At 67.1% G+C, this 12,289-nt stretch overlaps 2 protein-coding genes across 2 annotated transcripts; both read right to left on the reverse strand.

Annotated features, from left to right (window-relative positions):
* Nucleotides 1–2,237: 2,237 nt before the first annotated feature.
* On the reverse strand, nt 2,238–3,795 carry DNLZ (DNL-type zinc finger). Its single transcript, XM_004593647.2, has 3 exons — nt 3,604–3,795; nt 3,235–3,374; nt 2,238–2,412 (listed from the first exon to the last, which is right to left on the reverse strand). Exons 1-3 carry the CDS (start codon nt 3,793–3,795, stop codon nt 2,238–2,240), a joined length of 507 nt encoding a protein of 168 aa, XP_004593704.2.
* A 782-nt stretch (nt 3,796–4,577) lies between these two features.
* CARD9 (caspase recruitment domain family member 9) lies at nt 4,578–10,948 on the reverse strand. The gene is made up of 12 exons (XM_058672840.1): nt 10,910–10,948; nt 9,868–10,065; nt 9,468–9,605; nt 8,569–8,873; nt 8,308–8,487; nt 8,080–8,223; nt 7,780–7,905; nt 6,475–6,666; nt 6,310–6,360; nt 6,087–6,159; nt 4,806–4,983; nt 4,578–4,725 (listed from the first exon to the last, which is right to left on the reverse strand). Exons 2-12 carry the CDS (start codon nt 10,049–10,051, stop codon nt 4,641–4,643), a joined length of 1,656 nt encoding a protein of 551 aa, XP_058528823.1. The 5' UTR covers nt 10,052–10,065; nt 10,910–10,948; the 3' UTR covers nt 4,578–4,640.
* Nucleotides 10,949–12,289: the final 1,341 nt, after the last annotated feature.

Consider the following 12,289-nt stretch of genomic DNA (forward strand, 5'->3'; position numbering starts at 1 on the left):
CAGCCCTGCCGGCCCCCACCCTCTCCCGGGCAGCGCCCAGCCCTGCCCAATGTGAAGACCTGCCGTCCCCCAGCCCTGTCAGCGCCTCAGGTGTCCAGGGGCTGCTGGCTGCATGGGCGTACTGGGTTCCCCCAGCCTCTCCACTCGAGCCCAGTGCAGGTGAGCTCTGTGGCAGCTGGCCAGGAGGTGCCCGGTCAGTGCCATCCCATCTCCATGCAGAGGGCAGGACCAGGGGGCAGATGGTGGCCTTGGGGCCTGGCGCGTGAGCTGACCCTGGCTGGCAGCAAGGTCTGTGCTGACTGGGGGTGCCGGGCCCTGGCCCTCAGGTTATCAGCTGTGGGTAGAGAGCGCAGGGGGCTCAGCTCAACCCCACAGACCCCCTGGGCTGGGGAAATGACATCACTGCCCACAGCACCTGCCCAGTCAGCCCAGGGGCCACAGGCTCAGGACCCATGGGGGCCTCTGAGATGAGCCTTTGGAGGGGCCAGGCCACCCACAGAGGTGTCTCCAGACCCAGGGAGGCCATCTGGCCCTTGTCCCATGGTACAGCTGCCCTGGGCATGGGAGGGCTCCAGCTGAGCCTGATCTCCCCGTGTGTTGGGCCCCTTCCCACCTGAAAGGTACGTCTGTTTCTGTTTGTCCTGAAAATAAAGTCTGCCACCTGAATGCCACCCTGTGGAGCAGGGTGTCCCTCACCCGGCCCCACACCCCAACATGCTGCATCTGACAGCGTAGGGGTGGTAAGGACCGTGCGGTCATAGGGCCTTGTGCACTGTGGGGATCTAGGGGTCATGGGCACCATGGGGCCATGTGTGCACCGTGAGGGTCGTGTGTACCATGAGGGCCCGTGTACACGATGGGGCTGTGTGTCCTGTGGGCCATTCCTCCAGGCCAGTCTGCAAGGCCCACTGCTGTCCCCAGACAGCGGCTTCATCCTGGGGCTGCCACGGCGTGACAGGGCACTGCCACAGCTCTGTCTGGTGGAAGGGGCTCTCAGGCCACTGACAGGGTGCCCCCTTGCAGGCCTGACTCCAGCCCCCTTCACAAGTCCCACCCTGCTCTGCTCAGACCAGCAGGACACGGCCTCGGGCACCCCAACAGAGGCCAAGGGCCCTGTGGAGGGAGAAGCTGGAGGAGGGAGGGGTGCGACAGCCAGGCCCCTGGGAGGTGCTGTGCCGGTAGCTGGGGGCCCGTGGGCGAGGGTCAGCCAGCAGGACTGTGCACGCCCTGGGGCCTGTGAGGGCATGGTCCCGGGGACACGGGGCAGCACCCAGGCACAACCTCCCCCCACCCACAGACTGCTCTCTGACTTCCCCAACAGCCACCAAGGTGACAGGAGGCCCGGGGGTGGAAGGGTGTGCAGCCCTCCCCAGGACCGGGAGGGAGGGAGACCAAGACCCCAGGATTGGGTGCAGATGGGCTTCGCACACAGAGCACAGCCGTCACCCCAGCTGGGCAGCATGACCAGAAGGGCAGTGTGATGCATTGGTGCCAACCGTGTAGCCTGGAGAGCAAGGCCCCGTGTCCCGCTGCGTGTCCCCTAGGTGGGACAGAAGCATCCAGGACACAGGGAGCCCTGAGTGCCCAGCACCCCTGTCCTTCCCTGGCTGGATGTCTCAGACAGGCCACCTGGGCACAGCAGAGGAGACCAGGAACTGTCCCAAGGCTGCCCTGGGCCAGTTGCGGGGAGTGAGGGGCTGGCTCATGGGCCAATGCTGGGGGGCCAGGCCTGCGAGCGACCTGCCTAGGGCTGAGTGTGGGCGCTGAGGAGTCCTGCCAGGCGCCCGAGCACAAGGCAGGGAGGGGAGCAGGTGTCCCCTGCGGCCCGGGCCAACCCTGCACAGCTGGTGCTATGGGGGGCTGGGGAGCTGGCCCACGACGGGGGCACAGGCAGCTTGGGCGGATAATTGAGGCTTGTTTGCTGAGGGCGGGATGGGCGACTGAGTCAGCACCCGCTAGAATGCACAGGGAACACTGGTGAGCTCTCGTCCCCTGGCGCCCCCATCGCGGGGGGCACCTAGCCCAGAACACCCCGCCACACCACGTGAAGGCCACATGTCCCCTGGGGCGTGCTGAGGGACAGCTGTCAGCCCTGGGAGGTGGGGGCCCAAGCGACAGCACCCTGCAGCGCCTGGGGCTCACGGCAGCTGGACACTGCACAGCAGGTGGGCAGGTCACATCTGTTTACTGGCAGGAAGAGGCGGGGCCAGGGGGAGCCCCCAGGCCCCAGGAGGCGGTCATTTGGGCTCCATCCTGCCAGGGCAGGTGGGGTCTTTGTCCTGGGCCCCTTCTGGAGCAGCAAGAGGTGTGGGGGCCCCCGTGGCCTCCGGCAGCAGCTCCAGGGTCCCCTCGCCGGACACGGACGCTCGGTGCACCTTCTCCCCCCTGGCTGCCAGGATCTCCTCCACGTTCCTGGGGAGCAGGGGGAGACATTATGGCGTTATGCCCCGGCTAGGCACCCCCAGGCTGGGCTGCAGCCCCGACACCCCCAGGGACCACAAGTGAAGACTCCACACCAGCTGTGGAACGGCCACTGGGGTGTTGCCCAGCCCCAGCTGCCCCAGCTGCCCAGGGCCAGGCCCACGCCATAGTCCCGCAATTGATGCCTGTGAAAGGTGAGAGCCCAGGGACCCCGTGAAGGTGCCACCAGTGGCCCGGCCTTCCAGGAGATGGGCGCCCTTCAGTGCTGGCCCAGGCATACACCTGCCTGCCACAGCAGCTCGGCCACCCCACGGACAGTGGGAGATCCTACAGGACAGCTCTCCAGGGCCCTCCGAGTGGAAAGGTGGGGCTGGTGGAGGCGTGGACGAGGGCAGCGCCTGCCCACCCAGGGAGGCCACAGGGGACAGTTCCAGTTCGTGAGGCCCTGCCATCCAGGCCCAACCATTTGGGGTTCCCCGCCCCGGATGCTGTGACCATCTGGGGAGCCAGCCAGCGGGGGGAGCTCTGTTGGCCTCACCTCCAGGGTGGCCACTGCCACTGGGGCTGAGCCAGGCTGGAGCCAGGAGCTCCTCCAGGTCTCCCCCTGGGGGCAGACCCAGCACCACTCTGCTGCTTTCCCAGGCCATGAGCAGGGAGCTGAATGGGGAGTGGCGCTGCCAGGACTCATCCAGCGCCCATTTGGAATGCCAGTGCACAGGGTGTGGCTTCACGTGCTGTGCCACAAGGCAGACCCCAAACGAAAACCCAAAGCTGCCTGTGCCAGCCCGCTGGAAACTCACACCTCACACTCACCGCTTCCCGTCCAGGTCTGAGAACCAGCCCAGGTTGTCGGCAATGACATGGTGGTTGCGGCAGCCGGGGCAGGTCACGATGACCACGCCCTGGTGATAGGCCAGCTTGGAGATGCCCTTGGAGGAGCGGGTCCCACACACCTAGGGCCGGGAGGAGGGGCTGCAGTTACGGCCCCGCCCCGCTGGAGGCTCCGCCCACGTGGGAGGGCTAGCCACATGAGAAGCCCCGCCCATCGGAGCGCGGCCCCGCCGGAGGCTCCGCCCATGAGGGAGTCCGGCCCCGCTGGAGGCTCCGCCCACGTGGGAAGTGTGCCCGCCGTGGAGCCCCACCCTCCTGGCGGCCCCGCCCACGGGCGCAGGCCCCGCCCACCTTGCACGTGTACACCAGCTGGTAGCGCGGCCCCGCCGACTCCCTGCGCGCCGCCGCGGGCCCCGGCTCGGAGCTCGAGCCCCGCGCGCCCCACGGCCTCCTCACGGCCTGCGGGCGGGCGCCGCGGCCCCACAGCCGCCTCAGGCCGGGCCCCAGCAGCCCCGGGGCGCGCCCCAGCGCCGCCCGCAGCATCCCGCACCTCGCCGCCGCCTTCGGGGAACGCGCCAACGGGAGGAAGCGGGGCTCCTCCACTTCCGGCCTCCGCCGGCGCGCCGCGCTCTGCTGCCCCCTGGCGCCGCGCCGCGCCGCGCTCGCTAGCGTTCCGGACCCCGCGGCGGTCCCCCAAGCACCCCGGGACCGGGCCCCTGCACCCCACAGCCGCCCCAAGCACCCCGGGACCAGGCCCCTGCACCCCTGCACCCCACGGCCATCCCCCAAGCACCCCGGGACCGGGCCCCTGCACCCCACAGCCGCCCCAAGCACCCCGGGACCAGGCCCCTGCACCCCACGGCCATCCCCCAAGCACCCCGGGACCGGGCCCCACAGCCGCCCCCAAGCACCCCGGGACGAGGTCCCTGCACCCCACGGCCATCCCCCAAGCACCCCGGGACCAGGCCCCTGCACTCCTGCACCCCACGGCCATCCCCCAAGCACCCGGGACAGGCCCCTGCACTCCACAGCCGCCCCCAAGCACCCCGGGACCAGGTCCCTGCACCCCTGCACCCCACGGCCATCCCCCAAGCACCCTGGGACCAGGCCCCTGCACCCCTGCACCCCACGGCCATCCCCCAAGCACCCCGGGACCAGGCCCCTGCACCCCACGGCCATCCCCCAAGCACCCCGGGACCGGGCCCCTGCACTCCACGACTGTACCCCTCACCCCGACCCTTGTCCCCCCAGGGTCCAGTTGCAGCCAGGCTGGCTAGGACAAGGACGAGAGCTGTTCTCGGTTGCCTCTTTATTGGCCCCGGGGAAGCCACCCGCCTGCCGTCCCCGCACGGGGTCCCTCTCCGGCGAGGCGGGCTCTGGCGGGGATGCTAGGAGCCCTCGGTGTCCGAGTTGTCACTACCCGTGGTGGCCTCCCGGTCCGCCTCACCCTGTATCTTCCGGAGCGCCCGCTTCCTGCAGAGACCCCGGGTGGGCAGGTGGGCAGGTGGGCCACTCCGCGACCCCTGCCCCACCAGCAGCCCATCCGCGCCCACCTGCGGTAGTTCTCGAAGCTTTCCTTGAGGCGCCGGCGCTCCTTCTCGGGGGGCTCGTTGCCCACACCTGCCTCCTGGAGGAGGGACCCCCTTCCCGACACCCCGGTCCCGAGGGACCCTGTGACCGGGCACTTTATGGTGGGGGTCAATGAGGGCTGCTCCGTCACCTCCAGGCCACCTGCAAGCAGAGCCCTGCCCGGTGTGTCCTGCCCACCGGCTGCCCCTCCCTGTCCAGGACCTGAACCCTGGGGGCCGGTGAGAGCTGCCAGGCCCGGAGTTCCCATGGCCCAGAGTTCCAGCCCACTAACATCGCCTCCCTCCACTTGCCACCAGTAGACCCAGGGTGGGCACACAGCAAGGGACCCTTGGGCCCAGAGTGGTCCATCTGTGCCCGGTGTGAGTGGCAGAGCATGTGGCTGGGCAGTTGCCAGGGGCTTGGGGGGACAGCAGGTGGCAGCAGAGCAGACCAAGGATCACCAGGGCCTCTGTGGTGTCTGCAGCCAGGCCTCAGCTGTTACGGGGCGTCCAGCCCAGGGTCCTGGACATGGCAGGGGGCATAGGGGGTACTGCTGGCCAAGCTCGGGGGGCACTGAGGGGGAGCTGCTGGCTGGGTACAGGGGCATTGGGGGTCAGCTGGCTGGGTACGGGGGTACTGAGGGGGCTGCTGGCTGGGCATGGGGGCTGCTGGCTGGGCACAGGGGCTTTGGGGGGAGCTGCTGACTGGGTATGAGGGCATTGGGGGACACTGAGGGGGTGCTGCTGGCCAGTCACGGGGAGGCACCTTGTCACGCTGTTGGCCAGCATCCTGACACCCGCCCCCACTCCTCCCACAGCCCCTCCCACAGCCCCTCCCTGGTGGGCAGCCGTGTGAGCTGGAGCACAGGGAGCCCCGGGGCTCAAGGCTGCGTCTGTGGGATTTGGCCAGATGCCAGCTCCCTGGCCCACTTCTGCATTTTGTACCACTTCCCCTTGGGCTCCTATCTAGGGTAGACTGAGGAAGTCTGGCCGCCATGCCACCCCGCCACCTCCGTGAGTGCAGCTGCTGCCTCAGCCGGTCCACAGCCGCCCACTCCACCTCCCTGCTCGCAGTGGAGGGTCTCGCTCTGCATGCTGAGTGTCCCCCCCACCTGGGGTGACCTCAGAGCTGCACACAGGCCCCACGGCCGTCGGCCCTCCTGTCCAGTGCTCACGGCCCCTCCTCTGTGAAGGCTGCCTCTCTCTGGGCAGGGTGGACAGGGCACAGGGGCTGTGTGTGTGTGGCCACGTGGCTGAGGACTGAGCAAGACTCAGGAGGCAGGGCAGCCTCCTCCTCACCTCTGTCGGATAACAGGGTGTCCTCTGGGTCCCCGGTGAACTGCAGCTCCCCAAAGAGAGATGGGCCATCTGTTAGCCAGTCTGCGAGTCATGCCACCCCTCCTAACCCTGCCAGGCCCAAACAGGGAGGCACGGGGATCAGAGGGCACAGGTGGCGGGGAGGTCGGAGGGCAGGGAGGGCTCCGCTCACCTCCTGGGAATTCTGGGGTGAATCATCCTCTGGATCTGAGCTCTGGGGTTCCTGGACAAGGGCAGCAGTGAGCAAGCGGGGTGAGGGGTCCCCTGTCTGCCCATCGAGCCCAGGCACCCCTTCCTTCCCGCTCTCCCTCCCACGCCCGGGGCCAGGGAGGCCCACCAGGCCGGGGGTGGCGGGCTGCTGCTGCTGGAGCCGGCCCTCGGCAGCCAACAGGCGCCCCTCGCGCTGGAACGCTTGCAGCTGCAGCTCGTCCACCTTCTCGCCCAGCTCCCGAACCTGCTTGCGCAGTGCATCCTTCTCCTGCAGGCTGCGGGCGTGCTGCCCGTGCAGCTGCTCACGCGTGGCAATGGCCTGCACGACACAGGGTGACCCTCGGCTGCTGCTGGGGGCACCTGGGACTTGTCCCGTCTCCGCCTGCCACCCAGCTCCCCGCTAACGCACCCAGCTGCCCGCAAGGGAGCTCCCCCGGAGCCCCTGGCATCAGCTTGGCCCATGCCCACTTCCCTCAGGAGTGGAGGGAAGCCAGTGAGCGGAGGAGGGCCTGCCTTCCCGATAAGCAGCTAACACTTGGGAATAATAGCCACACAGGGCAGAGTGGATGGCAGGCAAGTGACAGACGAGCTGCCCTGCTCGGTGCTCTGGCAGCATGGAGCATGCGTGTGCTCACAGGCTGTGGGGGTGCCGCTGCTAGCTGCCATCTTGCTACCAACAGCACCCTGTCATGTGAGGAGGAGCCTGAGGGGCTGACAGAGGCACCCCCCCAGGGCTGGACCCTGAGCCACAGCCACAGCACAGGGAGCCAAACACCCGTGGCAGCTGGCCCAGGGGCCAGCACTCAATTTTTGTCCCTAACTATTGCCACGCCTAACTGGCTAGGGCCAAGCAGGGACAGCTGGCACCTGCCCACCCTGCTGGCCTGAGGTCTGCCGCACAGCCTCAGCTTCCCCTGGCGTGAGGGCAGTCCACGATCCACGCCCCGCCTCCCACTGGAGCCCCTGCTGTGCAGTCGATGTGAGACACCACTCAGCTTCTCCCCCCACAGCTCCCGGGATGTTGCAGGACCCACGGGAGGCCACTCTGCCTTGTGGGAGGCACTGGGAGGGGCCCGTGGCATAGCGCAGCGAGCTAATCCTCCAGCTGGGGTGCTGCCATCCCAAGTGGGCGCCAGTTCATTGCCACAGGCTCCACTTCCCACTCAGCTCCCTGCCCGTGGCCTGGGAGAGCACGGCGGAGGAGGGCCCAAGGCCTTGGAACCCTGCGACAGCAGGGCTGACCTGGAAGAAGCTCCTGGCTGTGGCCTGGCTGTTTCACCTCCTTGGGAAATGACCGAGGAGATGGACTCCCTGGCTTACTTCAGATCAAAGGGAAGGGGTGTGTGGGGGACAGAACCCTGCGGCAGCTACAGGGCGGGGCCATCAGCACCTGTCACTCCCTCCCTTGGGGACAGGGACAGGGCAGGCCCACCTGGTCCCGTTCCTCAGCCACCTCCTCCAGCTGCCGCAGCACGGCCTCCATGCGTTCCTTGTACATCTTGGCATCCTTGCGCAGGGCCTGGCACTGCAACTCAAACAGCTCCTTCTCCTCCTTCTCCTGTGGACGCCACACCTCAGCACCCTTGCCTGGCCCCACCCCGAGCTGGACAGGGTGTGGGGGTCAGCCACAAGAGGGGCTGGGGGCATGTCACTCACGGGGTGGGGCTGGAGGGGTCTGCGCCCCCCCCCCCCGTCACCTGGCCCTCCCCCTGCCCCGCCAGGGGCCTCGTACCCGGATGCGGAGGGCCTCGCCCTGACGGAGGTCCTTGCGCAGGGCCAGTATGGTGCTGGCCTGCTCCTGGTGATCGCGCAGCGCCTGCCTCCAGTCCTGCTCCAGCACCTGGATGTAGGGGCTGTTCCGGTCCCGCTTCGCCTCCTGGACGCAAGGGGACGGTGGCAGAGCCAGGGCGCCCCAGCCAAGGCCGCACGGTTCCCCGTGGCTGCCCCCACGTGGCCCCACCTGCGCCGAGGCCTCCAGCTCCTGCACGCGGGCCTCCAGCAGCACCTTTTCCTGCTGCAGCTCCCACAGCAGCTCGTGGCTGGGCCGCTGCTCCATGTCCCGACGCAGCCGCAGTGTGTGCTTGCGCTCCACCGAGCAGTCCTCCTCCGCCTTCAGTAGGCTGTGCCGGAGCTCGTCCACCTGCGGGCAGGCCGGCCCACCAGGCGGTCACGGAGCCCAGAGCAGGCTCCGCGCCCCGCCCCGCCCCGCAGGGTCGCCCACCTCGAGCTGCAGGTCACGCGTCCGCATGAGCGCCGCTCCCTTCTCCTCACTCAGACGGGCCAGGCGCATGGCCAGCTCGAAGTTCTCGTCTTTGCAGCGCTTCAGCTCGCGGCCGCTGGCCTCGCACTCCTGCTTGAGCCTCTGCACGCGCTCCTGGTGCTTACGCAGCAGGCCGTCCTTGACCCGCAGCTCCTGGGCCAGGGCGTCCTGGGCGCCCAGCAGCGCCGTCAGCTCCTGCACCTTCTTCTGTAGCTTCATGACCTCCGTCATCAGCAGCTGGGTCAGCCCCGACTCCCCCGATGCATCTGTGGGGTGCACAGCCTCACTCCCTGGCCCGCCCTGGCCCGCACAGTCCCTGCCCTGGCTGTGGCCTGGGAACTGTGGCTGCCGGGGGGCCATCTGCTCTTCCCCAGCTGTGCACCCACTTGCGGCCAGCGGGGAACCGTGGAGAACCGGGCAGGAGTGTCCCTGGGAATGGCCCTGTCAAACATGGGTGGTCACCCAGCCCTCCCACACTGCACTGAACCTGGCTGGTGTGTATGTGTGTGTGTGTGTGCGCGTTTTCTTCAATAGAAGTCTCAGCGTTTATCAACTGCTCGTGATAAGACACGGCGAGTGTTCTGGAAGCATAACCCTGGCAAAGCACCCCCTGAGGAGCTGGTGCTGTGCAGGTTAAGCTGCCTCCTGCCAAGCCGGCATCCAATGTGGGCACCGTTGCAAGTCCCGGCTGCTCGGCTTCCCATCCAGCCCCCTGCTGATGTGCCCTGGGAAAGCAGCAGAGGACGGCCCATGGGCTCAGACCCCTCGGTCCCTGTGTCAGGGTGGGATCTGACTGCTCGGATGCACACCCAGCTTCACACACAGTGGCCAGTCTAGGTTTGTGGTTCAGCAGGCCTCACCAATGATCATGGAGAAGACACGGGTGGGCTCCTTGCCCGTGACCTTCTTGTACAGCTGTGGGTAGTACAGCTCCAGGCTCTCGAGGAAGGCCACGTAGCCCTTGAGGCCAGTACGCTCTAGGATGTCCAGGAGGACACCTGCAGGTGAGAGGGGGGGTTGGGAGGGGCGGCCACCAGGCTTGTCATGGGGCTCTTGGGCTGGGAGGCGTGGCTGTGCAGGGCTCGCCAGGCCAGGCTGGGGCCCTGGGCTGCTGCTCAAGTGTCGGGGTCCAGACCAGGGACCAACAGCTGCTGGTCCAGCCGGCCTTGCCCTCAGCTTGGGGGAGGGTGGGGAGGGGCTCCCGGGGGCTGGGGGCAGACCCTCGTCCCTCCCCTCGGGCGTGCAGGTGCCATGACTGACCCACTTTGCGCTTGCGGATGCCCAAGCTCGGGTCGCTAAGCACCTGCTCCTCATCGTCAGGGTTCAGGACCTTGCACTGGCGCAGGTAGGGCGTGATGCGCGCGGGGTCAATGGTGGAGATGAGCTGCACGCGGAAGCCCTGCAGCGTGCTCCAGCACTCATCCTCGTTCTCATAGTCCGACATGGTTGGCGCAGGCGCTGCGCGGCAGGCCGGAGGACGGGGCACAGGCTCAGCTCAGGGCAGGGGAGTGGGCAGGGGGAGGCGCTCAGCCCACGGAGGGCCAGGTGACAAGGCAAGGCAGTGAGGGGTCAACCGCTACCCTCTTTAGCTTCTGCTGCTGCTGTGCCTTTGTGGGGACCGAGAGCCCAGGCCAGGAGAGCCAGGCAGGGCGGACTTCCCAACTCCCCCACGGGACACCCAGGCAGGTCCCGACTTCCTGACTCCCCCAGGGGCACCCAAACCAGGAGAGCCAGGCTGGGCCGGACTTCCTGACTCCCCCAGGGGCACCCAGGCCAGGAGAGCCAGGCAGGCTGGACTTCCCTATTCTCCCACGGAACACCCATGCACATCCCAAGTCCGGCAGCTTCATGCAAGTTTGTCAGCTGCTGGCAGGTGGCTGAGGACCTGGCCACACACTGGTGGGGGTGGCCGGGTCAGCCCTGGCCTGGGGAGACTGCCTTAGCACACGCAGCACCCAGCTCTCCCACTGTCCCTTCCTCCACCTGCCTAGGTGAGGCCTCAGCTGGCAGGCAGGCAAACACCCTCTCTAAAACTGGCACCCCCTGCCATGGCCCCAGCCCCCTGCTGGGTCCCTGCCTGTTGGGGATGTGGCTGTGGGCAGGCATGGGCCCTTGCAGAATTTCACAATTTCCTGCTGCCTGGTGGCTGTACCCTCTCCAGCCCGACAGCATGGGGGCCAGACCCTGGGGTCCCTGGCTCCCTTGACATCCCACTATTGCTTCTCCTGAGCCAAGGGTTAGAATTCAGGCTGGGATGTGGGAGGGTGAGGCTGTCCAGGGGTCCCTGCCCCCCAACGCCTACCTCAGGTCCTCGGGGAGGTGCTGCTGGCCTTGGCTGCAGGAAGGGAAGCCTGGAGAAGCCTGTGTACTTCCTGCAGGTTCTGGGGCCCCTGCGGGACACAGTCCTACGTGGCTGCCTTCTGATTTGCCCAGCTGCCACCCACGGGGTGGGGCTGAAGAATTGGAAATTTATGAGCAAGGCAGCCTTCCTGTGGCCTGCCTGGATGGGGCCCCGGGCCCTGCGGCGCAGGACCTGGTGGGCTGCACGAGGTCCCTGTGGCCTGGGATACTATGACACACATTGTCGCCCGCAGCCCGGGGTCAGAGCTACAGACTGCAGGCATGGAAGGACGCTGCAGCCCCTTCGGGGCCCATGGCCAGCACGTAGCACCAGGGCTGTGCCCCAAGGCAGGCCCTGAAGCCCCAGGCCCCCACTTTCCTGGGACACCTGGCTGAACGGCAGCACAGGACAGGGAGGCCGGCTGCTCCTGCTCGGCCATTAGCCCCCTGGCTGCGGGCCCCTGCGCCGTCCACAGCACGGGGGAGGCCCAGCCCCCAGGAGGGACCACTGCCCAACCTCAGGCGTTGCACGGAGCAGCCTGTGAAGCCCTGCCCTGTGACCTAGAAGACAAAAGCCCCTCTGTCGTTCAGGTATGTGAAATGTAGACAATCAATTGCTCCTGTCAGGATGAAGATGGATGCAGCCCTGTATGGAGCTGCTGGCCGAGACGCGGGCACTCAACGGGAGCGCCGGTTCGAGTCCCAGCTCTTCTACCTTCCTTCCAGGTCCGTTAGTGCACCTGGGAAGGCAGTGGCTGGCACTCGCTGCCATAGTGGAAGCCTGCATGGAGCTCCTGGCTCCTGGCTTCGGCCTGGCCCACCTTGGCTGCGGTGAACAACCAATGGGTAGGACGATCTTTGTTTTGTCTTTCAACCTTTCAAGTAAAAAGAAAAAAATTTAAAGATTTATTTATTTATGTATTTATTTTTATTGCAAAGTCAGAGAGGAATATCTTCTATCTGATGATTCACTCCTCAAGTGACCTGAATGGCCAGTGCTGCGCAGATCCGAAGCCAGGAGCCAGGAGCCAGGAGCTTCTTCCAGGTCTCCCACACAGGTGCAGGGGCCCAAGGCTTTCCCAGGCTTCAGGCAGGGAGCTTTTTTTTTTTTTTTTTTTTTTTTAATAATTAAGGCCCAGGCCAGCAAGGCATCCTGGCGTTTGGTGACAGTGCGCTCAGCAGCCACAGGCATGACAACACTGCCAGGGCCCAGAGCACCACGCGGGCCTAGAGGCTGGCAGGCACAGCACTGCAGTGGGCCTGGGCTGGCCCAAGCCACAGGAACACGGGGCAGGGCTGGAGGAGCGCTGCCGACAGCTCCGCCCACGACCAGAGCCGCAAG

This window comes from Ochotona princeps, chromosome 14, assembly GCF_030435755.1.
Source record: "Ochotona princeps isolate mOchPri1 chromosome 14, mOchPri1.hap1, whole genome shotgun sequence".
NCBI classification, from domain to species: domain Eukaryota; kingdom Metazoa; phylum Chordata; class Mammalia; order Lagomorpha; family Ochotonidae; genus Ochotona; species Ochotona princeps.